Source organism: Mesoplodon densirostris, chromosome 18, assembly GCF_025265405.1.
Source record: "Mesoplodon densirostris isolate mMesDen1 chromosome 18, mMesDen1 primary haplotype, whole genome shotgun sequence".
Taxonomy (NCBI): domain Eukaryota; kingdom Metazoa; phylum Chordata; class Mammalia; order Artiodactyla; family Ziphiidae; genus Mesoplodon; species Mesoplodon densirostris.
In genome coordinates this window covers 9,714,512-9,741,151 of record NC_082678.1, presented here as the reverse complement: position 1 = coordinate 9,741,151, position 26,640 = coordinate 9,714,512, and the positions used below count along the sequence as shown (strand labels likewise).

At 53.7% G+C, this 26,640-nt stretch overlaps 1 protein-coding gene across 8 annotated transcripts in view; it reads right to left on the bottom strand.

The window, feature by feature from the left end:
* MAPT (microtubule associated protein tau) overlaps positions 1–26,640 on the bottom strand; it is a 101,534-nt gene that overhangs the window by 15,530 nt on the left and 59,364 nt on the right. For 2 of the 8 annotated variants that reach the window (XM_060080732.1, XM_060080733.1), the window contains exons 4-10: positions 25,499–25,585; positions 21,334–21,399; positions 15,926–17,038; positions 13,240–13,295; positions 10,461–10,658; positions 9,268–9,400; positions 6,006–6,271 (exon numbers count right to left, since the gene is read on the bottom strand). In XM_060080732.1, the coding sequence (XP_059936715.1) occupies positions 6,006–6,271; positions 9,268–9,400; positions 10,461–10,658; positions 13,240–13,295; positions 15,926–17,038; positions 21,334–21,399; positions 25,499–25,585 (1,919 nt within the window). Of the gene's footprint in view, positions 1–4,493; positions 4,567–6,005; positions 6,272–8,010; positions 8,065–9,267; positions 9,401–10,460; positions 10,659–13,239; positions 13,296–15,925; positions 17,039–21,333; positions 21,400–25,498; positions 25,586–26,640 lie in introns of those variants that run through there. The other 6 variants (XM_060080737.1, XM_060080739.1, XM_060080738.1 and 3 more) reach the window with 5 other exon arrangements.

Sequence of the window (26,640 nt, the reverse complement as noted above, 5' to 3'; positions counted from 1 at the left end):
TGTTCTGGTTCTGTTTGGGCTCAGCTTTCTTGAGGGGCTCCAGATCGCCCAGCCCTCGCCACTCCCACCCCAGCAGCTTCCAGGCTGGCCCAGTGTCCTTGGGTCACCCCTGGTGAGGCCTGTCTCGAGCACTGCCTGGCGCTGGGCCTGGCTTGGCCTCGCTAGGGTCAACAGGCCCCGTGCTGAGGATGGGGGCCTGGGATGCTCTGGTGGGAATTTAACCTGGGGTGGGCACTGGACGCCCGAAGCAAGCCTTCTCTTCAAGTCCAAGGTGGTCGGCCTGAGAACTGACACAGGAGATCAAGTAATAGGGGAGTCACCTTTAGAACTATTTACACTGTTCCTTTAAACAGTGACTGCCCCAAGATTCTTTATAATGATGGGATTTACACAAGATTTTCTTCCAGAAACAAAGATGCTATGTATAGGGAGAGATGCGCAGAGAGTCTCAGAGTTACAAGGCTACCCCAGAGCAGGCTCTCAGCCTGGCTCTGCACAGCCTGACACTTCAGCTCAAGCACAGCTGAGCGCCTGGCCCTGACCCAGGACAAGCAAACTACCCTGGGCACAGACTCACTTTATTTACTCCACATAAATGTTCTACACGTGTTCTTTTAAAAAAGAGACAAAAGTTTCAACAGATGCAACCCATTTTTGAAACAGTTCTCCAGAATGGAGACAGACGCGGCGTGCCGTCGCCATCTTGTGGCCACCTGGAATATTGCAGCCCAAGGCTTTCCAAGCCCGGCAGCTTTGGTAGGTTTCTGTCCTGCCTGGGGCCTTCTCACCCCGGTTACTGCCTTGGACATCCTTGGAGGAAGTGACTTTAGCTCCATCTGCTCAAAGCCAACCAGACCACGCCCCCATGCTCTGGTCATGACTCTGCATGTCCCTTCTCACCTCGGAAGCCACAGGGATACCCTCAGTTCTCCTTACCTGGCAGCCTCAGCCCCATATGAGCTCCGTCTCTCTCACGATGGAAGGTACCTGGGACCTCTGTGCTCTCCGCTGACCACACAGCGACGCTGCTGAGGTTGGTGCTGCCTTCACCTGGGCTGGGCCCAGACCTGCCCTCTTATTCACCTCCCCCTCCGTGACTCACTGACAGCCAAGCCAGAGTCTCCACTACCCTCTTTCTTCACCATCCTATCCTGTCCTGTCGGGGCAAACACAGAGCTGGTTCACAGCAGACCCAGCAGGGACCTCCCTCTAGCAGCTGTTAACTCTCCAAAGTTCTCGCGTAAACGGACAAAACTCCACCCTAACCCACGCCCTTCTGCTACCCCAGCTGGTACCAGTTTTAGCTTTATTTTGCTTTTGCTCTGAGTATCTCCAGGTGCAGTTTCCCACTATGCTCTCTTCTGTGTCTCCAGCACTCTATATGGGGGACTGTCCTTTCAAAGACCCAATGACGGTCCCAAAGAAGGGTCTGTCCTATCTTCTCTGACTTGGTATCAACTGATATTGTGGGTGAAACTCCACAACACAGGTGACTCTCAGTATGGGGGACCCTTGATGGTGCAGGCTGCTCCCTCCTGCATATGCTTCCCTGGCCAACCTCTCCTCTTGCCCTTTTTTATATGCTCATATGTCTCTCTCTCCTGCCTGGGCCTAGGGGCAGAAACTCTCATAACACAGGGCCTGGCGCTCAGAGGTGCCCCAGGAATGTTGGATCAGTGAATAAAGGAAAGAGAGAAGGAACCAGCTTTTGGTGCTATTGTATGTTCTGTTTTCTAATTTATTTCTGCTCTTATCTTTGTTTCTGTATTCTTTTTTCCCTCCAATAAGAACATAATTTATATGCTGCAGTCATTAATTTTTTTAAATAATAAAAGCATTTAAAATTATGAATTCCTTCTAAGTACAATTTGGGGGCATCACCACATAATTTATGGCATTTGTTATCAAGGCACTTGGAAAAGGCATTTTCACTTCCAAATTGAATGAGCAGTGACAAAGGAAAAGTGTTTTTTTTTTTTTTTTTTGTGGTAGGCGGGCTTCTCAGTGTTGTGGCCTCTCCCGTTGCGGAGCACAGGCTCCGGACGCGCAGGCTCAGCGGCCATGGCTCACGGGCCCAGCCGCTCCACGGCGTGTGGGATCTTCCCGGACCGGGGCACGACCCCGTGTCCCCTGCATCGACAGGCGGACTCTCAACCACTGCGCCACCAAGGAAGCCCAAAGGAAAAGTTTATAATTCCCAGGCATTTGTGGTCATATTGGTGATATGCACACAATGAAGTTCTGGTGTATTACACTGAGGTTAGAGATTAGAAGCAATTTCTGCTTCTCTATATTTATAGGTATTTTTCTTTATGGACTAAATAGATTATTGACATAATATCTGAACTCTGAACAACAGATAAACCCTTTGCCCTACAGTTTAATTCCTGATATTTGTTAATTTTCCCCTTTCAATTACATGGACTTTCTTTGTCCTTTTATCTTTTACTTTACTAATATCTACTGTGACACCTCCAGTCACAACTGTATTTCTATCCATTTTTTTCTTTTTTAAAATATTGATTGATTGATGTGGACCATTTGTAAAGTCTTTACTGAATTTGTTACAATATTTCTTCTGTTTTATGCTTTGGCTGTGAGGCATGTGGGATCTGAGCTCCCCATGGGGTCTCAGCCTGGACTGCACACTGGGAACCCCTAGGCAGGCCCTCTCAAGATTCTCACGGGCCAGGGAGAGGCTCTGGCACTAGGATTTGTTTGTTTGTTTGTTTGTTTTTTTGCGGTACGCGGGCCTCTCACTGCTGTGGCCTCTCCCGTTGCGGAGCACAGGCTCCGGACGCGCAGGCTCAGCGGCCATGGCTCACGGGACCAGCCGCTCCGCGGCATATGGGATCTTCCCAGACCGGGGCACGAACCCGTATCCCCTGCATCGGCAGGTGGACTCTCAACCACTTGCGCCACCAGGGAGGCCCTGGCTCTAGGATTTTTAAAAGAATCCTCCCCCTTCCCTGCCCCAGGGGATTCTTCTTTGCAGTCACAGGAGAACTGCTACGCCTTCCTGCCCTCCCCACCTTTGGTGGATCCAGCTGGTTCTGTTAAAGTGGCCAAGTGATCATCTGCATTTTCCGTTAAAAGTAATTTCGTTTTGGACTCTTCAAGCAATATATGTTCACTGTAGCAAATCATGAAAACAGAGAAATGTACGAAGCAGAAACCAGATGTTTTACATTTTTTTCCAACCAGTGATCTGCTGCGGTTTTCAGTCTCTGCAGGTTTACAAACATGACCGTCTCCTGCTTCTCCTTCTTCAATGTGTCATCTGTTCCGGGAGTTGAGTTATCCTTCAGACTCTTGGAGCATTCGTTGTCCCTTCTGTAGCCGAATAAACAGTGATTGAGCACTTACTGTATTGTATGTTGGGCTGAACGAGAGGCCACAGGGACCCAGAGATCTCACAGGGACCTTGAGGGACCTTCAGTCTAGTCATTTTGTTTTATTATTTATTATTTACTTATTTATTTGGTTGCACTGGGTCTTAGTTGCAGCAGGCAGGCTCCTTAATTGCAGCTTGTGGGCTCCTTAGTTGTGGCTTGCCAGCTCCTTAGTTGCGGCTCACGGGCTTCTTAGTTGCAGCACGTGGGCTCCTTAGTTGTGGCATGCGAACTCAGTTGCGGCATGCATGTGAGATCTAGTTCCCTGACCAGGGATCGAACCCGGGACCCCTGCATTGGGAGCGTGGAGTCTTATCCACTGTGCCACCAGGGAAGTCCCAGTCTAGTCATTTTAAAAGGCCTTCTGTGTGGATCCCAGGTGCCTTCTTTTTTCCTTTTCTTGTCGTTTTCCCTAGAGATGAATGTGTTGAGCTTTGTTGTGGGTCAGGTTTTCTTTGTTTCACACAAGTTTCTAGGTTTTCCATGGAATTTAAGGGGAAGCTGTTACTTCCCCTTCTGCACTTCCTCACATCTCCCCCCCAAAAAGCCCCAAGAAAAGTCACTTTTCTTCTTTAACCTTCAGTTGCCATGGACACACGTCTGTGCCCAGCGCAGTGCGGCCATAACCTGGGGGCACCCTCCCCATTTCCGCCCTGAGCATCAAGTCACTGGCCCTCGGGGCCAGGCAGCTCAGGTGCGAGGGGTGGGTTCCTCCCCGTCAGCCCTGTCACTGCTGCTCTCAGCGGAGTTACGAGAACGGGGCCAAATGGGCTGGGGCAGCCGGCGGGTGTTTGCGGGTGTGTGACAGAGCCCCGCAGGCTGGGATACACTGATGGCCATGGTCCCCTCTCGCCGTGATGAGCACACGCTGGTCACAGCCCCACGGTCTTCTCAGTGGTGCAGAATTGGCCGTGTGGGGCTTTGTTTTTCAGTTTTCAAAACAGAGGCAAATGCTCTGTGCTATGAAAACAGAGCACACGCAGGACATCCACAGCGTTGAGGGAGGGGTGCGAAGGCCAGTGGGAAACATCCCATCACCTTGGAGACCCTCTCCCTGGGGGTCCCTCTGCTCCCAGAGCCTCACAGAGGGGTCAACTTCAAGCCAGCGCCCCAGCCAGCTCTACCAGAGCCCCTTCTGGAAGGAGACAGGCATCTTTACGAAGCACAGCAAACACTGCAGGAAGGGAAACACGGCTCAGGCCCAGCACTGTGGCCCAGAGACCAGTGCGATGAGACCCCGAGAGGCACCCAGACCTCCCCACTGGGCAGGACCGTTCGGGTCCCAAGGATGGGAAAGGCCAGCAGGGGTCCCTGAGGCTCCACGGGAAGCAGAGTGCACGGTTTCAGGCAATGGCACCAACGTGGACCATAGGTGCTCCGAGACACCCTCCCTCCGCGGTGACCCAGGCCCCAGACAAGAGTGATTAATAAAATCAAGAGTGCGGAGGCCCCAGCTGGGGGTCCCGCCTGAAAGGGAAACATTGGCCCCTGCCCACCAGGAGGCTCACTGCCCCCAAAACGGCCCACCCTGGAAGGCCCAACACAAGAGCTGGGTCTTGGCCCTCCAATCCCTTTCCCGCCTGCCTTCTTCCTTCTCTGTTCCCCACCCTGTGCTCGTGGGGGAGGACTGCTATGGTCTGAATTGTGTCCCCCAAAATCCACATGCTGAAGTCCCAACTCCCAGCACCTCCAAATGGGACTGTATTTGGAACAGGGTCTCTAACGAGCTCATTAAGTTAAAATGAGCCCATTAGGGTGGGCCCTAATCCAATATGACTGGTGTCCTTACAGGAAGGGGGGACTGGGACAGAGCGACACCCAGAGAAGGACCATGTGAGGACATGAGGAGAAGGCGGCACCTGCAAGCCAAGGAGAGAGGCCCCAGAAGACATGAACCCTGCCGACACCTTGATCTTGGACTTCTGGCCTCCAGAACTCTGAGGCATTACCTTTGTGTTGTATAAGCCGCCCAGGCCGTGGTATTTTGTATGTCAACCCTAGGAAACTCATACAACGGGGGATGGGGTCAAGAAGAGGAGGGAGAGGGTCCAGGCCGTCCCCATTTCTCTCTACCTCTGGCCATTGGAAGCTCATTTTCTCCAACTTTGGGAGACCCAGAAATGTCATGAGCACCCATTCGTCCCTGGAAGAATCAGTTGTTCAAAACAGAATCACGAATTTCCCCAGAATTGGGACCTAAACAAATGTCCAACCAACACCAGAGACACACCCACCTATGGACTGGTTGTCTCATTTTCGAAACACAAGGCAGCCAGGGAACCCCTGTGGCACCCACTTTGAGAACCGCCAGGTCATGGAGCTACAAGCCTGTGACCTCAGGTCCGTCCAATCAGCAAGGGCTGAAGTGAGGAAGGGAAGAACCGGTACTTTCTCTCCCCTGAGCAGGGCACTCACGGCCTGGTGGTGACCCCAGTAAAGAACCAAACAGTAAACTGCTGTCTTTCCTTGAAGAGGCTGGGGAGGCGCTTGTGCTATGGGGGGCGGCGGGGGACCCAGGCTGGTGGTGGGAGGAGAGCCGCTCGCCTGCCTCCAGCCCAGCTGCGGGGGACCCACCCGCCTGCTTTTGCACAGCCAGTCTCTGCACGGCCTTACCTTCCCGCCTCCTGGCTGGTGCTTCAGGTTTTCCGTGGAGCCGATCTTGGACTTGACGTTCTTCAGGTCTGGCATGGGCCCGGGGGCGGTCTGCAGGCGGCTCTTAGCTGCAGACGGCGACTTGGGTGGAGTGCGGACCACTGCCACCTTCTTGGGCTCCCGGGTGGGCGGGGTCGGCAGGGAAGGGGTGCGGGAGCGGCTGCCCGGAGTGCCTGGGGAGCCGGGGCTGCTGTAGCCACTGCGGTCCCCGGATTTCCCAGATTCACCTGGAAAGGAAGGAGGTCATGAGGCCAGTTAGCAAAGGGCTATCTGTCCTGGGGTCCATTCCCAGACTCAGGGCTGGATCAGGCACGTGGGAACAAGGTCAGAAGCTCAGTCAAACCAGCAGGAGGCTGCCCTCGGTCCCATTTCTAGAGAAACGTCTCCATTCCCAGCCGTGCTGCTTTGCGACAGAGATATCCTGCTTCCCAGAGAAGCAAAAGAGTGGTCGTCAAGGACCACCCTGTACCCCCTAGAGGGGGACCAACTCTGCCCTGTGGCCCTGGGGTCAGGAGAGGCTCCAGCTAGCTGTGTGGTCTCAGACAAGTCATTTACCCACTCTGAGCTCAGAGGAAAAAAATTGTAATGCCTGCAGTGAGTGAGGCCGGACAGGGATACGTGGCCTGTGCCCTGAATAAGGGCAATGCAATGGTGGGCCAGGGGCCCATCTGGATCCACTGGACTCTTTAACCACAGGGTGAATTTTAAGCTGTTCACCAAGTTCAAGGCCCCTTTTCCCTCAGACCCCATCCAAACTCCCAGCCCCTCTGTGGTACCTGGGCTCCACAGTGGTATACCTGCGTCGTGTCCATCTGTCCCTGGCTCTCCAAACAAGCCATGCTGCTTCCTGCCGCCCTGCCCTCCCAAGAACCCTCTCCCCACCAAAGCGATGCGCAGCGAATAGCAGTGCACTTTTCCAGGCACAATGCGGGTGCCAAGCCCTCCAGGAAGACCGCTGGGCCCATCCCTCTCCCAGCAGAGCAGCCCTGGGCTCCCTCACACGCATCTCTTCCTGCACTTCTCATCCCCCATCCCACTTTAATAGTTGGCTGTTCCGTCTGCCTCTTGGATTCATGTTTCACCAAGTGTGGCCCAGGCACCCCTGCATCAGAATCTCCAGAGCCACCACGGAGGAGTGGGACCTGTAAGATGCAGATCTCCAGGCCCCATCTAGACCTGATAGGACAGAATCTCTAGGGGTGGGGCCTGCAAAATTGGTGCTTCCCACGCTCCCAGGGATTCTTGAGCAGACTCGAGTCTGAGAGCCACTGGGCTCCAGCTCTGAGGGTGGCTGATGCCCCCGCCCCAGGAACCATTTGTACCAAACAGGGACCTGCCGGGCCCCAGGCTGGAGAAGGGCGGCTCTTTGCTGGAAGTGGCGACTTCTCTTGCCGAGGGGAGGAGAAGCATGTGGCTTTTAGTGGAGTCTCCGTGTCTGTGGAACTCCCTCACGGTGCCAAGCTCTGCAGCAGCAGGGCAGATGAAGCCTCCAGGCTCGGTGCCCCCCACCCTCTGCCCCCAGGCACACAGGCTGGCTGGTGGACCTGGTGGTGGCTTCAAATTCTTTCTGCGCCACTGAATTGCAGAGTGACCTTAGGCAAGTTACTCGACCTCCCCGGGTCCAGCACAGTGACCATCACCCACAGGATGCCAGTGTGATCTCACATGTAACCTGGTTAGGGCCAGTGCAGACCTCCAGCCCCCGTATCAGCTCGAGGCATGTCCTCCCCTGGGCCCACCACAGCCCTCAGCTGAAGCACGCAGGATTAGAAAGGCCCGTCAGACAGACATATCCGCACAAACCACACGAAGAGAGGAGCAGGAATTCTGACTGTTCCAACTTCAGGCTCAACGTGGGAAACCTACGTTTCAGAAGCACATCCTCCCAGCTCTAAAAACCTAAGCCAACCAAGAGCCACATGCGCAAAAGGCATGACCCCGCTGGGCGAAGCAGGCTCAGAATTACCTCTCTCAGATTTTGCCCCTCCAGGGGGTGGTTTTTTCTGCACTTCCTTGGTAGCTTAAAAAGAAAAATCCACAGAAAGCCTCGTTATCATCGAGCTTAAAGAGGCCTTAATGAGTGCTTTCTTATGGGCGCCCAGTCATGCCCAGCCAGGCCATCCACAGAGGCGAGCAAGGCGGGGAACGGGGTCAGGGAGCAGGGGCCCCATCTGGCAGGAAACAAGGCCAACCTGGGGGAGATCTGCCCCACCAAGAGCAGGTGAGATCCAAAGAGAAACACACGTTCTTGTTTCAAGTTATGACTCCAGTGCGTGAATCAACTGGCATAATGTCCAGTGAAAAAAAGCAGGGTCAAAATCATGTAAAAATTCCAGTCACAAGTCTGTAAATTACCCCGTATCGTATGTATTGTATACATGAGGAAAAACCCGGTGGGAGAAAACCAACGTACGGGCCTCAGCGAGTGGGCGTCCATGCAGGCCCCACCCTACAGCAACCTCGAGAAACACCACGGCCAAGACATGCAGCAGACAAGGGCTCTGAGCAGCCACCCCGGGGCCAAGAAGCAGCAGAGGCCCCGTGGCACCAGCCCAGGCCTCGTGCACAGCCCATATAAGATCCACAGGGCCCCGGAGCCAGCGCAGGCCAGACGCCCTCCGAGTCATGCACAATCTAAACCCAGTTTCCTGGGACAGTCCCCAGGGCAGTGAGACAGGGGCACTCAGCCTGGCTGCCCCAGTGGAAGCAAAATGACTCAAGTGAAGCCTTGCCTGGTATGCAAAACTACATGGGTTTTACTCACAGGAGACCAGGGGAACGGGCCCAGCGTGTGACTGCTTAGCTAAGATTCTTAGGTTCTATCTGAGGGTCACTAATATCGCAGCAAGTTAGCAGGGGCCGTGCCCTGTGTAAGGTCACCTATAGTGACCTAACCCTCATTTGGGGACTGAAAAACACCTCCCAGGGGCCCTGGATGTGGGGTCCAAGGATCTCAGAGAAGCCCCTTTTCCATCAGTTATTAGTCTTACGGCTGCATTTTCCTCATGCTTAAAAGTCTGGTTAGACTTAGTCGAGCCTCGATTTCTTCATGGTAAAAAGTGGGGATTCAATATCTAGCTCAGCAAATTAAAAGAATTAGAAAATGAACATTCAGTGCTTAGTAAACTGCAGGCATCGATCAGCTACCAGAGCTTAACTGTCAGGGTCTCCACAGCGAGCTGTCCCCCCGCCACACTTGGATTCCAGAGAACATCCGTCTTACCAGTGCCCGGCGAGGTCTTCGGGGTGGGCGTGGTTTTCGCTGGAATTCGGGTGGCGTTGGCCGGGCCCTTCTGGCCTGGAGGGGCCGCTCCCCGGGGTGTGGCGATCTTCGTTCCAGGTTTACCATCCGCCCCCTGTAAAGGAAGCACGGTAGGGTGGTTTTCACGACTGGGAAAGGTTCCTGCCACCCGGTGTCGACGCCAGCCCCATTCAACCACCGTGACTCCAAATGAGGCTACGGTCGGGGTAACACTTTGCCAGCCAGATGCAACAAATGTCCTCTACAATCACGAGGGTTTGCTGGGCACAGAAATCCACAGCCCCTCCCGGATGCCTACCTTTTCCTCCTGGAGGGACATTTTACATGAGTTATCTGCAAGAGCTGAGCTAATGTATTTAATAAAAAGTCAACAGAGCTTATAGCAATGGTTGAGTTCATCACCCAACCAGTGTCGGCAGGCAGGACATCTGTAGACTCCTCCTACGTGGACACCATTCTCTGACTCCCTTAGGGATTTATCTGACTGGTGGTGGTTAGTTTCAGAGGGACACGGAGACAGTTTGTTGAAACTGACCGAGAGCTCGGCCCTATCCTCCTGTTCTCTCCCAAACGAGCCTCAGGCTTCCGTACCACCTCAGGTGTGCTAAGAGCCCTTGGTGGGTGAACACCAGCATCAATTAGCAAACTGGCCAAAGGTGGAGCACAGGTGCACAAGCACAGTCAGCTGACTGGGGACAGTGACTGGGTCTGGGGACCCAGTTGATGACCTTGACAAATAACACAAACTCAAAGAAGAAACTGACATGAACTGAGGACCACGAGATGGACCAGGAAGGAGTAAACTGGTGGGACAGGCACGGCTGCAGAGAGATGCTGTCCAACCCCAAATGAGGGCAACCTGGAAGCACCCCCGCTTACCAAAGTCAGAAATGGACAAAGGAACCCAAACAGAGTGGTGATTTCCAAGCCAGGGTCCCCGCCGGTGCCTTAGGGGCTGCTGCCACGAGGGCCGAAGGGGTGCCAGGAAGGACAGCACTGTGCCTCCTTTCCCTTGTTTCAACCAGAATTTTAACTGTTCTACGTGGCGCTTCTAGGTAAGAGCTGATCCAAAGAAAGGTCTCTGCAGCTAGAAAAGCACACACTTGAAAACCACAGTAGAGCAGCCTGATTCTTCCCAAAGGTGGTTTCCTTACCTTGACTTTCATCTCCTTTGCTCCAGAACTGCCAGTTCGGGGTGTGACAGAAGAGACGTGTTTAGGAGAGGAAGATGGCTCTGGGCACACGGCGGGGCTGGAGGGTTTGATCAAAGGGTCTGAGCTACCAGGAGTGGGGCGTTTGGAGCTAAGGCAAGGCCTATTGCTCAGGGTTTTAGCAGAGGAAGATGTGGATGTCTTAAACATAAACATGAATAAAATCAAAATAAAAGTCAGCACATGGGAGAAATGAACAAACTGAAAAAAGGACAGTGACTATAAATAATAAGACAGGTAATGGTTTAAAGCTGTGATCTCCAAACTGTTTGGATCACGCACCCTTATCAGTCCTTCTTATCAGGAAGAACAGAAAGTGACCATGCATCTCATGTACTTGTAGTTATGCATCAGCTAATACATATACTACGATACTAACATATGATGAACATTATGAAACTTTCATACGGCAGAACTTGGAAAATGGATAGACTTTCTGGAACGTTCCTTCTCCAGCCCATTGGATCTACTTCAGCTCTGCCCTTTGGAGACCACTGGTTTAAAGGTGTCTCGCACCCAAAGAGTTGATGGAGGTCGCCCAAAGTATGTGATTCTTAGGATGTTTCTCAAGAAAACATCTCCAATGTGTCATGGGTCAGAAGTGCCCCAGGTTCTGCTCAATTCCAGGTGGGGAGCTCATGCTGGCCCCCTAACTCCTGGCCCTCTTCCACCACATGGATAGAACCGTACTTGCTAAAAAGAGAACTATGCCTGCCCCAGGTCTTGAAGATTCTGCCTGACACCACTTAGATCACACGTGTGCGTGCACACACACACACACACACACACACACACACTTTCTGAATAAAGTCTCAAAACTAAACACTGCCTGGTGAATCTTATCTGGCCACTGTTTACTCTTGGACAGATCCACCTAAGGAAATAAGCTGGGTGGGGCAGGCGGCCAATGGGACAGGGTTCTGTGAGCTGGCTGACCTCATGGAGATGAAAGCATGTGAAGGATGGTGGCCGACACCTGAGGTTTGTCTGGATGGCCTCCAGGGGCCTTGGACGGGGATGTGTGGCCCTGGTAGAGAAGGGTGGCCTGGGAGGGGGAATGGCCATGCCTTCAGGAATACAACCAAGAGGCCAAGTCCAGAGGTGTTCCAAGGAGGAAGTCAGAGCTACAGAGCAGGGTCCTGACCAGAGACTTTGTCACTGGGGTTCATCACTAAGGTGGCTGAGACCCTCTCTGCTACCAGCCTTGGGGAGGACAAGGGCGAGAGGGATGGAGCAGGGGGGTGAGGGGAGGGATGCGGGCTGAAGCCCTGGGGCTGCTGACAAGAAAAGCTGAGGGTGGGTACTGGCAACCCCTCCTTCCTCAGCTGCGCGAGGTTCCCCTCCCCTGGCACTGCTCCCTACTTGGCCAAGTGGCCAAGGTGCGTGAGAGATCTGACCCCCTTGCTGTGAGGCTGTGAGCAGCTCCAGGGCAGGGCCAGCTTCCTGATGGATGAGTGAACAGAATGCATGCCGGCATGAGGACGGGATTCCCCTGAATGGGCATCATGATTGGCAAGCAGCTATTGTCTTCCCTCAAGTTCCCGCAGGACCCTCAGCTGCCCCACTGATGGGCAGAGTCCTGATGGCAAACCCTACTTCCTCTAGGGCAGGCACTTCGGGCAGCGACCCTCAGCACACATGACCAAACGCTTAGGGCTTCATTCTGCATCTGGGGACTCCATCAGGCCTCCAGGACTGATTAAGACCCAGGCGTTTCAGGCAGCATGCACATGGGACATTTGAGACGCCTTTAAGAAAAACAGGTCTTCATCTAGGGCCCCAGTGAGATTTTCCTGGCAAAACACTACCATGCAGTTACAGGAGCTTTTTCCCAGATGCACAGTCACGGAGGAGAGTAAACTACAGCTGAAAGGGGGCATGGGAAGGACCACATTGTTCCGGGTGTGGTTTTGGTGGGGAGCAAGTTGCTTCCTTTTCTGGTCCTCGGGGGGTTTCTGAAGACCGGCTGGCAGGATTTCAGGACGGCGTCCATGGCATCAGGGCCCACGTGTCCACTCAGCATGTAGGGTGTGTGTCAGGCTTCCCTCCTCCAGCCTGTGTCAGCCCCACTCTGAGCTCGGCAGCAACCAAGCCGATGTGCTCAGAGCTCCCTAAACAGTCTCCTCGTGCCCCCGGGCCTTTGCTTGTGCTGGTCCTACTCCTTAGAACGTCACCAACCCCCTTCATATTTCCTTCTCGGCCTGCCTCACAGGTCCTCTCTTCTAGGGCTTTTCCAGGACCCTCCACCTCAGGCTGGAGATCCCTTTCTTGCTCAGTACTCCCTCAGCCCCCTAAGTAAATGGTATTTTCTAGATATATCTTAAATATATCTGTGTGTGTGTATGTATATAGATACATATTTGCTGGGCCTAGACCTGTAGCGGGAAGTGTAAAATGTGCAGAATTCAAACTTCATTGCAGAAAATTCAAACACACCTTCATTTACCGTGAACGTCTTAATTCAAACTATGCTGATGCAACTACAATTAGGCGCGTTAATTAATTCATAACTTGCTGACTGTCCTTCCGTGGCCCAAGCGTCCATGGATAAATGCTAGAATTTTAAAAGTTTGCATAAAAACACAAAGCACTTTGAATGACAGGTGTACTTCAGGGAGAAACGCTCTCCACATGTTATATATAAAGATTAATTTCAGATACAAAGCATGGCTTCTTGATCAACTTGATGGCAGCAGAGAGGTTCATGGTTCTGTCAGCTTACCTTGGTTTTCTTGTCCTCGGGTCCAGCCCCATCTTTGCCTTTACTGACCATGCGAGCTGATAAAATATAAAATGAGAATGTATGTTACACCCATTAGCACAGCTCACAGAGAGCCCAACGGAGTGGAGCTGATGTCTCAGGACCCATACAGCGTGTCTTTACAGTTGGGCCAGTGAAAATCCAGTTGATTTTCTTTCCCCCCGAATCTGTTAGCTTCTCGTTGTTAGTATCCACACAGCACACTGGAGTCATTGCTTGGAGCACCCTGACAAGAGGGGTCAGCAGGCTGGCCGAGGGCAGGGACATGCAGAGGGGAAACTGTTCCGGGCATATGTTGGCACAGGGGCAATCAGGGAAGGTAGACAGTACAGGACCACCTCTCACAGGCTCCCTCCCCGTCTCGGTCGGGGTCAGCCTCCCCCAGCTGGGGCCAACCCCACTCCAAGGTGGGGCATTTGGAAAACCCAGGGCCACGGATGGGGCAGCTCAGCCAGGCTCCGGTCCCTGCGGGACCCTCTGCTCAGTCAAGGGCCAAGGGGCGTGGGCTGTTTTCCCAGAGCCCGCCCCTCACTAATGGGGGGCTTCGGTGACCAGCCCCAGCTGGCTCTCTGACAGGCCCATCCCACCCTTGACCCAACCCTGGAGGGTCTTCTCACCACTTACAGGCTCTCCCAAGAGGACTAATGCTTGCCATTTCTCCAAGTTAGCAACAATCTAGCTACTGTCAAACAGCCTCTAGATAACCTCTGGATTTTAGGACCCAACCATGGACGGCTCTTGTGTCTGGAAAGCCACACCCCTTGGTGAAACCAACCCTCTTGTCGACCAGTATCACCTCTAACTCACTCCTGTTATTGGCGTTCATTACCGAAGACTAATTATAGGTTTCTGTCTTCGGCTTCAATATTGTACTTCCCCTGCTCCAGGGACGATGGGGCTGCTTGGAGCATCTCACTGCTTACTGGAGACCAGATTTCTAGAGTGACCAGCACGGATGACCTAGCCCAGAGGTTTTCAAACATTAGTACGCAGCAGAACCCCACTGGGAGAGATTCCTAAAATACAGAATCCCGGGCTCACTCTGAGACAGTAAGCCTAAGGTGGGGCCCAGGAATCTGCATTTTAATAAGAGCCCCAGGTGGACCTGGTTCACATCTTTTGCCCCAGTGACCATCATCATCTATGTCACAACAAAAGCATCTGGTAGATCAGCATTTCCCAGTGCTGACTGGCGAATTGGGGAAATGCATATCATGTATCCTTCTCAGAGGGTCATAATGTACATTCGAATATTAAAGGCTCTGACAAGTTCTGCTGCAGCAAACGCTGTTTAAATTTGTTTCACCTATTTTTTTTCCCAAACTAATTGGACCATGGAACTCTTTTTTTCCCTGGACACACCTATCAACATCCAGTGGACCAGTATTCAATAAAATGCCACTTCGGGAAACACTGTTGTAATCTGTCAAGTCACAGTATTTTGTCCCATACTATTTTGGAGTTTAGGATATTTTAAAGTAGGACTCTTTCTCTGACTTAAATTTTAAATACAGGTTCCTTTATCTATAACATTTCAAAGTTTTCACGACGAGTAGACTCTAATCCACATTTAACAGATGTCTGCAACTGACAGCTTAAGTAGCCTCAATTTCTGGGCCCCGCAAATAATTCTAAAATGCTACAGGACCTAAATATATGAATGCGCCTGACTTGTGGCCATGAGGCCCCCTCTGGAGTATAAACTGTCCTCTCACTGACAGGACACAGACCCTGACCCTTGGGAACCTCCCCTCCCATCTCTCCAGCTCCTGAAGGGCTGCTGCAGTGACGCTTCCCAGGGCTCAAGACTGGGCCAGGGCTGAGACCCCTGCGATCCCAGCACAGGGACTGCCTGGGCTCTGCCGAGGGAGGAGGAGGTGTTTTCTTCCACGGGGAGTTTTTCTTTCTGCTCACTGTCTATCCCGCCACAAGGCAGGGTGGAGTGGAGTGGGGGTGGGGACTCTGGGCCACCTCCAAATGCTTGTGTGTGTCGCCTGCTACATGTGATGTGTTTGTCCACTGACAGCCGAAGAAGACAGGCACGTGCCCTTTGAGTCTCCGGGCTAGGAGGACACACTTCAGGACCTTCTGGAAGGCACTGTGGTATATAGGGAAGGAAGGGCCTTTCGGAGCAGACCTACCTGGATTCCGAACCTGGCTCCATCACCTAATACTCAGTGACCTTCAGCAAGGTACTTTACCTTTCCGAGACTCAGTTTCCTCATCTGCAAAGTGGGGCTAATATGCCCACTTGGGAGGGTTCTAGACAAGGAATTTGAAACACATAACAAGCCCTCCAAAGTGGGAGGAGCTGCTATGCTCTTTGTGGAGTGCAGCCCACCAGCCTCCAGCGGGCCGATGGAACCTTGTGGATAAATCAAGTGGCCAGAGAAGCGAACGGGGCAGAAAGCACGGGGCAGGGGGTGTTGGTGACATGCAAAACGGCGGGCAAGCGTGAGAGGAGCCTGAAGGGCAGGAGGAGGCGGGAGGGTGAGCAGAGGCCCAGGTGGCCGGTTTGGTGGCTGTGCCCCGGGGGGCCTTGGAAGCGGCAGGAACCAAGGAGGGGCCGGAAGCTCAGTGGCAGTGCCCGCAGCCTGGGTGGCACACAAGGTCGCCGGGCAGGAGCAAAGGAGCTGAAGACACAGACCTTTGAGTAGAGGAACCCGGCTGACGGGCTTCCCCGGCAGACCAGCTGCAGGCTGCTTTTCAGGTGGTTCTGGAAGGTCAGTCTTTTTTGTGTCCTCGCCCTCAGAGGGGCCCCAGGGCTCTTGTTCTGCTCCAGAGGCCCCAGGAAGTGCAGCCCCTTCCAAATCCACCTCCAAAGGTCCCTGTTCCTTCTGCACATTGGCTTTGATTTCCACGTGGAACATGAACTCGGGGGGCCCGTCGTGCCCTTCCGCTGGGGGACCCTCCCCGGGCCCATCGGGCTCTGAGACCCGGGTCTCTGCAGAAGCTTTAGAGAGGAAATCGACAGGGAGGGGGATGGCACCCTTGGCTGGGAAACCAGAGATCCCAGGGGCTTCTCCAGAAACTGCCTCGGGGGTTGGCCCGCCTCGGGTGGTGGGGCTCTGCAGACGTGGGGAGACCTGGGAGGGAAAGGAGTCCTGGGGAGAGGACTCATCAATGTCCCGGTCTTCATCCACCTCCTCAACCCCCAGCCTCTCTTTGCCCTGCTCCCTCTTCAGAGGCGGCCCCTCCTGGGTCAGGTCTTCCAGAAGCTGGCACTCCAGCAGCTCAGTGCCACAGCGGCTGCCGTCTGCATCCTCAGGTTCTGGCCCCGACTGCTGATGTGTGGCCTCTCTGGGGCCTTCGGGCAGGATGGGAGCCCCAGGCATGTCAGACACGTGCTGGCAGGTCAGACCTGGGGTCCCGGGGTCTGTGGCCTCACCTCCACGGAGCCCTGGTTCCCTGAGGAAGCTTTCCTGGACAACCTTGACACTCCCAGGCTCCGTCTGGAGACATCCAGTGTAGGTGGGCTTCGGAGAGGCCAGCCCCTCCTCGGCCTGCTCCCCTCGCTTTGGTCCCCACTCCTGGTGGGGCTCCTGAGGGCCTCCTGGTGGGAGAGGCGGCTGGCAGACAGGATGATGCTGGGAAAGGTGAGAGATCGCCAGGACGGGAGCTTCTGGCTGTTTCTCCCCCAGATGCAGCTCGGAGACCCCAGAAGCTTCTTGGCCGTGTGAAGGCTGGACCTGAGAGCTAAGCCCGTTAGCAGGGCGCCTCTCAGACACTTCCCTCTGCTGGCCCAGGACTCTCCCCTCCTCTGGGTTTGAAGAGGCGGAGGTGGCAAAAGGTTAGCAAGAGCGCGTTAAGTGTTTAAGAGAGGGGACACGCTTTTGAAAGAAGAAAAGGACATTTAAACGGCCTCTCAAGCCCACCTAACCGAGAAAAAGGAGCCCACGCTCTGGGCGCGCCCTCGTTGCTTTTCTTTGCTCAGAATGAAAGGTCTCTTGGTCTATCTGCCACCAACTTGCTGGGTGAGCACCTCCCCTCTCTGGGCCTCAGTTTTCTCATCTCTGGACCAAAGCCCTGTCTAGTGCCAGCATTATCCCTCTGCCCATCGTGGGTCTGGTTGGGCTCTGACACCCTGTCATTAGCTGGGGCTGCCTCGTGCTAACTCCACCAGCCACGAAGCCTGTCCTCCTCTCCAGGGACAGCGAGCCCCCCGAAGACTCTGGCCTCTAGCTGGGACCTGGCTGGGGCACAGTGAGGATCTCTTTTCCTCTCCTTCTCTCTCTGTCCCCCCCCCCCCCCTTTTTTTTGCGGTACGCGGGCCTCTCACTGTTGTGGCCTCTCCCGTTGTGGAGCACAGGCTCCGGACGCGCAGGCTCAATGGCCATGGCTCACGGGCCCAGCCGCTCCACGGCATGTGGGATCTTCCCGGACCGGGGCACAAACCCGTGTCCCCTGCATCGGCAGGCGGACTCAACCACTGCGCCACCAGGGAAGCCCTGTTCCCCCTTTTTGCTGAAGGAAACCAGCAGGTGCCTACGAACCCACCCTGACAGATTTGAAAAACCCAAAACGTATCACCATCAGGGCTCAAGTCTTTACTAACAGACCTGCCATGAGACCCCAGTAAACAGAAACACGGTTCAGGGGCATCCAGATCGTGGATTATGGACAGCCTTCTGCACTAGGTGAGGCGACCACCGCAGCAGTAAAGGTGGTCTGCACAGCAAAGACATGCGCGGCCCACGGGGACCACTGCTTCACCCCTATCACACCACTTGCCATGTGCCAACCCAGTGGATGGAGGGCACACTTCCCTTTTTTCTGCTTCATTCATGCGACATTCACATGAATCCCTCCTTAAAGCATCTGTGTATTGGGACTTCCCTGGTGGCACAGTGGTTAAGAATCCGCCTGACAATGTAGGGGACACGGGTTTGATCCCTGCTCTGGGAAGATCCCACATGCAGCGGAGCAACTAAGCCCGTGTGCCACAACTACTGAGCCTGTGCTCGAGAGCCCGTGAGCCACAACTACTGAGCCCGCATGCCACAACTACTGAAGCCCACGCACCTAGAGTCTGTGCTCCGCAACAAGAGAAACCACTGCAGTGAGAAGCCCGCACACCGCAACGAAGACCCAACACAGCCAAAAATAAATTTTAAAAAAATGTATCTGTGTACTAAGGACAGGAGACGTATGCTCGATGGTTCTCCTAATAAACATCCTGTATTTGTTTTAACTCCCAACTCTTCAAACATCCTACCTAGTTCCAGAACAACTTCACGGCTCTCCTCTAAACAAAATCTGGAACCCCGAAGTATTGGGGGTCTTGGAAGAGAAAGAGACTGGATGAGGGGAGGGGGAGGAGGTGGGAGAACACAGGTGTCCACACACATGGGTAACACGTCCCTCTCGCCCCAACCCAGTCGGAGTCCTTGCAGCTGCCCGCTGGACCCTTGTCAAGAGGCCCGGCTCACCCTTACCTCCCACCCCTACACCGGGGCCTTGAGCTCACCATCTCACTCATCTCGTGTTCCTAGCATCGCCACAGATCCTGCCACAAGGCCAGGGATCACGAAGGCGTGTCAGGAAAACGTGCTGATTTCCGCCTTCCGCGGGGTCTACAGGCACCTCACGGGGGCCCTTGGTCAGTCTCGGGGAAGAATCACCCAAACGACAGAGATGGAGGAAACAAGCTGGGCAGCAGGCAGCCTGAGCAGGTGCCTCAGTGCCTCTCCTTTCCAACCCACCGCTCAACAGACCAGAAGCGGCAGCAGCTGCCGGTCCTTACGCCCACGGACGGGCCAGGTCTCCAGTGCCTTCTGGAAAAAGCTTTCCTCCAGAGCTTCCTAGAAATTGCTCGTGATGTGGATGTTACTGTACTCTGCTATGCTGCAGGACTTTAAAAGCCCCTCATTAAATAGAAACAAGGGCACCAAACATACAGAGTAAATGCAGCCTGAAAAGTTACCAATAGATGATAGTACAGCCTATGTGTGCATGTGTGCGTGTGCATGTGTGTGTGAGGAACCTTAGCTCATGCCATTGCGCTCCTGGAGGAAGGAGCCAGGCTGGGAGAACATTCTATTCATCTCCCAGAAGACTGTAAAGTGCTCAGTAAGTATTAAACGTAGGGCTTCCCTGGTGGCGCAGTGGTTGAGAGTCCGCCTGCCGATGCAGGGGACACGGGTTCGTGCCCCGGTCCGGGAGGATCCCGCATGCTGCGGAGCGGCTGGGCCCGTGAGCCATGGCCATTGAGCCTGAGCGTCCGGAGCCTGTGCTCCGCAACGGGAGAGGCCACAACAGTGAGAGGCCCGCGTACCACAAAAAAAAAAAAAAAAAAAAAATTAAACGTAGCCATCACCAGGGGTGGGTCCAAGGTAAAAAAATATTTGGGAAAACACAGTTGGATGTGTTAAATTTGTGTCCCCACACTCCCTTGGGAGACCTGGTCCTGGAGACACTCACAGAAGAAAGGTCTACCCTGGTGTGAGCAGGGGTGAGATGGGTAGGCTCTCCCCACACCTAATGCTCAGCAATTGCAGCTCCATCCTGAAACATCTTTTCTGTCTTAGTACTTCATGAACACAGGCTGCCAGAGGTTTTCCTTCTGCAGCAGGAAAGTAAAAAGCTGTGCTTTTGTACACATGGCTCTCCCTAAAGCTGCCTGTTTTTGTACAAAACAGTCTGCAGGCCTGTGTCAGATAAAATGTTTGCGGATCACCAGTGTGCCTGAATTTCACAAGGTTCCACTGGAGGAAGCTTGGGCTTGGCCATTTGGATCAGCAGCTCCAGTCAAGACACTAAATATTGGCCTTGGGAGTAGAGGTAGAAACCTCCACGTGTTCACAGATTTGGTGCCAATTTCCCATTGCAGATGTTACCTGGTGTTCATCTTTATATCTATATGGCTCTAGGCCAGGGCTGGGAAAGTCAAAAATTCAGTTAGCACAAAAGTAAAGTTTCTAGGAAAGCTGATGGCCTGATCTTTTTGTTGCATGGAATATGTTTTAGGGGCATGGAGACATAGCCTGCAATAAAAATTGGTAGAAAAAACTCATTCATTTCTTTTTATGGAACTAGATCATCATTTCCAGAGGTTATAAAAACCTCTAATTTTACCTAAAAGCTGCAAATCATAACCTAAAAGAAACAGGAGGCAGGATTCTAGTTATTTAACACATACACTGAGGTTTCCCTTATAATGATTATCCCTTCTAATATTTTCTGAAGCTCTTTGTAAGCCTAAGAATGAAAACACGCCTTTCCATGACATGTGAGATGAGAAACCCTAGCCCATTACGGGGCAGGGAGCCCTGGGGAGCAGAAATGTGTAGTTAGGCTTCAAAGCACCTTCAAGGAAACATTTCTTCAGGGCCCAGAGTCCTCCTAAAGTCAGATGGCCCCAGTGGTGGCGCTATACAAATCCCAAATCACTTTCTGGAGAAAAGAACAGTGTTTTCCCTGCTTTCTTACAATCTAGAAGCTTCCACATTACACAGTAGACTGTCAAATTCATTTATGTAGCAAATGACGGAAAACAAACCCAGCTAGGTTGTATTGGAGGTCTCCGTTTCCTAAGATCAGGAATCTCTAGGATTTAAAAAATTGAGTTCTTAAAACATTTATGCTCAGTGATTATACAAAGTTGCTTTTCCTGAGCACAGCAGTTTTGGTCCCTGAGAAGAAAATCGTAATAAGGTTTGAAGGCTGCACAGAAGAGAGCTGAAAAGAAATAGCTCAGTGGTGATTTGGTTGAGGCTTTGTTCCCGGGACAGGCCAGAGGGCCGCCTACAGGGGAAATCACTCATCGTACATATTTGTGTCTCTGCTGGTCATTGATTCTCGACTCCCCATGCTGGGCAGGGCCAGCTTCTTTCAGAACACTAAACACCTCAGGAAAGACTCAGAAATGGCTACAAAGACCTAGAGCTCTTTCTCTATCTGAATAGCCCACCTTTGATAAAAACCAACTCCTAAAGATCAGGAATTAAGGCCCAGGTCCAAATTCTCTTGTCAGGGCAGGTAGGGTCCATCTGAGTCGCCATCCCCCTCTTCCCAGCCCCCCACGTCATGCGTGGCAGGCAATTCTAGCCCACTGACCTTGGGTCACATGTCCAGCAGCTTGGTCTTCCAGGTTGGGGGTGTCTCCAATGCCTGCTTCTTCAGCTGGTTTGTGTGTCAGCAAATGAAGAAGATAAAAGCAAAGACGGTTATTGTTTGTTAGAGACAAAGCTCCCCGCCTCTTCCGCTATGTTTCTGAAAGCATTCAGGAAAGGCACACCTTAGCAGCACCAACGCGCTGCACCTCTGGCTCTTTGCAAGTGTGACTGCTGGGGACATGGATGAAAACAGTTCACTCAACAAAACCCACACAACCACGCACCTTACGGGTGACACAGTTCAGTAGGAAAGACCTTCTCCACAATGGGCCCAGGGTCCTCAGTACCCCACTCAACAAATACACAGGACAGGTGAGGTCAGAGAAGCAATTTGCTGCTCGGCCACTGCTGTGGGAGCTGTGTCGGGGCAGAGGCTGCCCTCCCAGCCCCAGCCAGCGCTCCTGGGGCGGCGGGCGGCAGAGGTGCAGGAAAGACTAGGAACGGGCTGTGGAGTCCGGCTGGGGTTCAAACCCAGGTGCCACCATTACTCAGCCTCTCTGGGCCTCTGTCTCCAACTCTAGAATCCCAAGGTGATGACACTGGCTCACCTTGCAGGAGAGTGGTGAGGATTCATACAAAATGGTGTGAATGTATTTAGCAAAGTGCCTGGGACACAGCAGGGCACCCCCCTGCAGTTCAGTTTCTTTCCTCCAAATTGCTGGGCAAGCCCTTTAACCTCATGCTTAGAATAGGGGCTACCTGGCTAAAGGGAGGCCAGCAGTGTCAGTGAGCAGCTTTTGGGGTGTCTTGGGCTCCTGCTTAGGGAGCCACAGTCCATCCCAAACAAAAAAAGACTGAGAAAAGCTACTGATCATCAGTGGTACCAAAATCAATAAGCTTTCATACAACACCAATTTCTGAATCGTGAAAAAAATCGGGATATTGCGGCAGGACAATGGATACAACTGTCCAGAAGAAAGAGCCCCTAAAAGGCAACTTGGTCATGTCACACTCTGACGTGCGGTGGCCCCATGATCCCAGGAGAGCCAACATGCCCTGATGGACAGTGACAGAGAGGCCACCACCCTGAGGAATGCCCACCAGTTGCTGGCTGGGCCACCAGTCTTCTCTGCCAGTCCTGCAATGACTCAGTCTCTACACCTAAACCAGAAATGCCAGGTTACCACCACCTGCCATACGGGTCCACCACAGAGAACACGGCGGAGGCAAAAGAAAGAGCCCCTGGGTCGCTGGACAGACGCATGATGGCCTTATAAACAGCCAGGCCTCTGGCTGGCCCAGGGCAGCTGTGGCGAGGGGCAGGGGGCCAGCAGTGGGCTCGGGCAGCTCCCCCACTGCCAGGTCCTAGGCAGGAACATCTCTGGGTCCCCTGCACGCTGACACTGTACGGCCTGTGACAGCTCCGCGTCAGTTGACAACAGCCGACTGTCTGGGAAGCACAGGTCCGAGCATAGGTTTGATCTCAGTTTCTGACAAGGTTATGGAAGAAAGGCTCAGAGTGACAGCAAGACCAGCTAAATGGCACAGAGTCCTGGAGACAGAGGACATGAGGAGGCATGCCGATGACATCACTGCCATGGCACTGGGAAGCCCACCGCTTTCGCTTACCCATGCGGTGTCTTGATATCCTGGTCCTGATGCAAATCAGAAACTGCGGGCTGCTGCCCACATCTCTGACATCCCCTGATCCCAGCAAGGGAGATGCTCAGAGAAGCCAAAGAGAGCGAGGGTGTGTGACAGTGGCTGGGCCGTCACATCCTTATATGGCTTCTCCATATCCCTGGAGCCCCAAGAGGGCTCCACGCTCACCCCGCGAGGCAGGGATTCCTGCAAAGGGATGGCCACACTGCACCCCCAAATGGACCTCAAATGGGAAGTTTCATAGGAGAACCAAGATACAGCAAAGGGGACATGCCCAAGTGAGGTGCTAAATTAAGGCACATATTGTTAAAGCCACCAGCTGAAAAAATGTCCCCCCAACTCTAAAACCTCCCGCTTCATTGAGGATGTAAAGGGTGGAGGGGGAGAGAATTTTTGAGGAGGATTTCTTTAGAGACAGCAGCTTGGGGGATGGGGGGTGGATGCCTGGCCACCTCCCATCTCATCCCATCGAGAGGGTGTCAAGGCAGCAGGGGAAACACGTGGTGTGAGTTCTCTATGGTTAGGGACATGGTGGCGGCTGTCAGAAGCCCACCTGGGAAAACCAGAGGAGGAGAGACACGCTGGCCCTGCCTTGGTGGCAGAGAAAGCCTACGGGCAGTCTGCATATCCACAGTCTGTTGGGGCAGAGAACACCCATGTTCCCCATGGACCTGTTGTGGGCACAGGGCAGCTATAGTGGAGGGGGCACCTCAGGCCACATGCAGCAGGGCCACTGGTGTGAGCAGGCGAGAGGCTGGAGGTGGCTCTTCAGACCCCAAGGGGCCAAAGAGAGAAGAAATGTCTGCTGGAATCAAACGCAGAGGGAGGGGCCTTCGGAGGGATGATGGGGATGGTGAGCGTGGGGTGTCTGGAAGAATTCCAAAACGGTCCCCACAGAGAAACAGTCAGCTTTAAACACCTGCAGACCACGTGGAGCTGGCTCACAGCAGCGCCAACGCAGTAAGAACCTTCCTGCCCCTGCCCCGTCCTCACCCCCTCCCTAGTCCCAGAGAGGAGCTGCAGCTTTGGCTCTTATGCAGGACTGGACATTCTAATCAGCATTTTCAGACTGGGTTTTGTGATTCTGGAAACTTAAAACACTTTTTTTTTTGGTTTTGTTTTTGTTTGTTTCTTTTGCGTTACGCGGGCCTCTCACTGTTGTGGTCTCTCCCGTTGCGGAGCACAGGCTCCGGACGCGCAGGCTCAGCGGCCATGGTTCACGGGCCCAGCCGCTCCGCGGCATGTGGGATCTTCCCAGACCGGGGCACGAACCTGTGTCCCCTGCATCGGCAGGCGGACTCTCAACCACTGCGCCACCAGGGAAGCCCTGGAAACTTAAAACACTTTTGATAACTCAGAAGTGATCAAAAGCCAAGAGGTGGCTAGAGTTTTCACCCCAGGCAGGGGAAGAGCTTCGCCCACTGACGCAATTGTAAAGGGACAGCGGGAGACAAAAGCCAAGTTACCATGAGTCGTTCCATGGCCTTCAAAGGACCTTCACTGCCAAGGACGGGGCCTGCCAGCTTCCAGAACATCCCCCTCCACCCATCTCAGAAGACCAACTTGCAAATAGAAACTACCTGGAGGAGGCCGTGGTGCTGCTCGGCCCCTGCCCAGTGTCCCCAGCACACAGGCCCGGGAGAGGGCTGCAGGCTTCCTAAACGGCTGCCCTGAGCCCCGTCTTCAGGAAGGAAGGAAAACTCCTGCCAGGGGACATTTCCCCCGCTGTCCATTGCTGGTGACATACAGTCCAGAACTCTTCTGCATTTCGTGCTGAGCACCCTCCAAATCTCCAAGCCAACGGCTGGAGTCGTGCGTAAGCCCAGGGAAGGGGACGTGAAGGAAGTGACAGCCAGGGCTCTGGGCTGTGCTCGCTGTTCCCTAAGGGCCTGGGCAGCTCACAGGTGACTCTGGCGGCCCCGAGTCCAGTGTTATTTCTGGTCAGTGCCCTGTCTGGGCTACTCCCCATCACCCGCGTTGACAGGACAGTCTCGTCATATCTGTTCGACACTGCTACGTTTGAAAAGATAGTCCTAAAAAATGGATGCTAGATTACATCGCTGAGTTCCTCGGGGACTGTCCAATCACAATCCTCCAAAGGTGTGGGTGGGCCATCTTGATGCTGCTGCACACTCGGCTGCCCCCCCAGGGAGCTGTTTACCTCCGAGGAAGTAACCCTGTTGCTGGCAGAGTCGCAGCAGGAGGGTGGATTGATCTTGAGGGTGAAGGCAGGATCTGCCACCAGCCTGCCTCAGAGAACTCTCTGGAGCTAAGACAAGCAGAGGAGGAGCTAGAAGGAATCCAGAAGGTCCTCTATTCTCTGGGAGGCAGGCAGGCAGGCAGCCAGCCATGGAAGCAAAAGGGCATCAGGCTCAGAACAACCAGAGATTCCCAGAGGCTGGTGTCCACCCACATTCCTGCTGCACTTGGAGACGGGCATAACCCCACGTGCACCCATCCTCCAGCAGGGGAGCTGGGCACCCCGACCTGGGAGTCACCCTCACCTGTGGTTCCTTCTGGGATCTCCGTGGGGGGCTGAGCGGCCGCCTGCTCACCGGGGGCTCCCTCATCCACTAAGGGTGCTGTCACGTCTGGAAACCACGGAGAGTCACCTTAGGGGGCCGGGATGAGCTGTGCCACACCCCTCACCTTTGCTCTTTGGGGATGCAGAGATGCAAGGAGGGGGAGGGGGAGGGGGAGGGAACTCAGCCACATGCAAAAAAGCAGCCCCACAGAGCAGGGCCCAGAGCTGTGCTCCAGCCTTGACATCTCTCCAGGGAGCATATCAATACTCTGAGTGGCACCCATGCATGAGACACCCAGGCCGTCTGCCAGGAAAGCCAGGACAGCCCCCTGTAAACACTGCAGTGAGAGGGACGGCTGGGGACGGTCGCAAGTGTTTTAAGGAGGAAGTGTTGAAAATCAGATGACTGGTCACAGGTGTTTGATCCTTAGAGCAGGGCAGAACAGGAGAATGGGATTGGGACCAAGGCAGTGCAGGAACCCTGCAGTCAGGGCTGGAGTCTATGGCTCGGCTGGGAGGCTGGCTTTGGGCAAGTCCTTCATCCTCTTAGGGTCTCAGTTTTCTCATCTACAAAATGGGAGTATCACCACCAGGTGACCTCCAAGTTCTCTTCCAGTTCTAATCCCCCTGTCTCCCGGAGCCCATGGCCCATGGTTTAAAACCACAGACTCCCCTGGGTGGCAACGAACAGGCCGGCCCTGTCTGGAGTCAGGTGCTTGACAACAGGCCCACAGATGGATCCACCTTCAGAGCAGAGGCTGGAGGAAAAGATCCACCACCAGGAGCTGCTGTTGGTCTCTCATCGAGGTGAACACTTCCAAATCGGCATTCTTCCCTGAGCAATGCCCTGGCATATCCCCAGGCCATTCTGGGCAAACATAAGGAGTTGTCAGCTTTGAAAGTTTCCCAAGAGCCTGACTCAGGTTCGTCAAAAGGAGTCCATTTTATTACAGTTGTCTTGGGAGCAGCCTGGCAGAATCCAGCCCCAGCAGACTCCCCCATTCCCTGCAGGGCCAGAGCTGAAGCTCTTGGGATGCACACATGGACAGGGTCCAGAATGCAGCAAGACTTGGTTGGTAGATTCTTCCAGAATAAAGCTGATTTGGAAGGTTGGCATAAAAT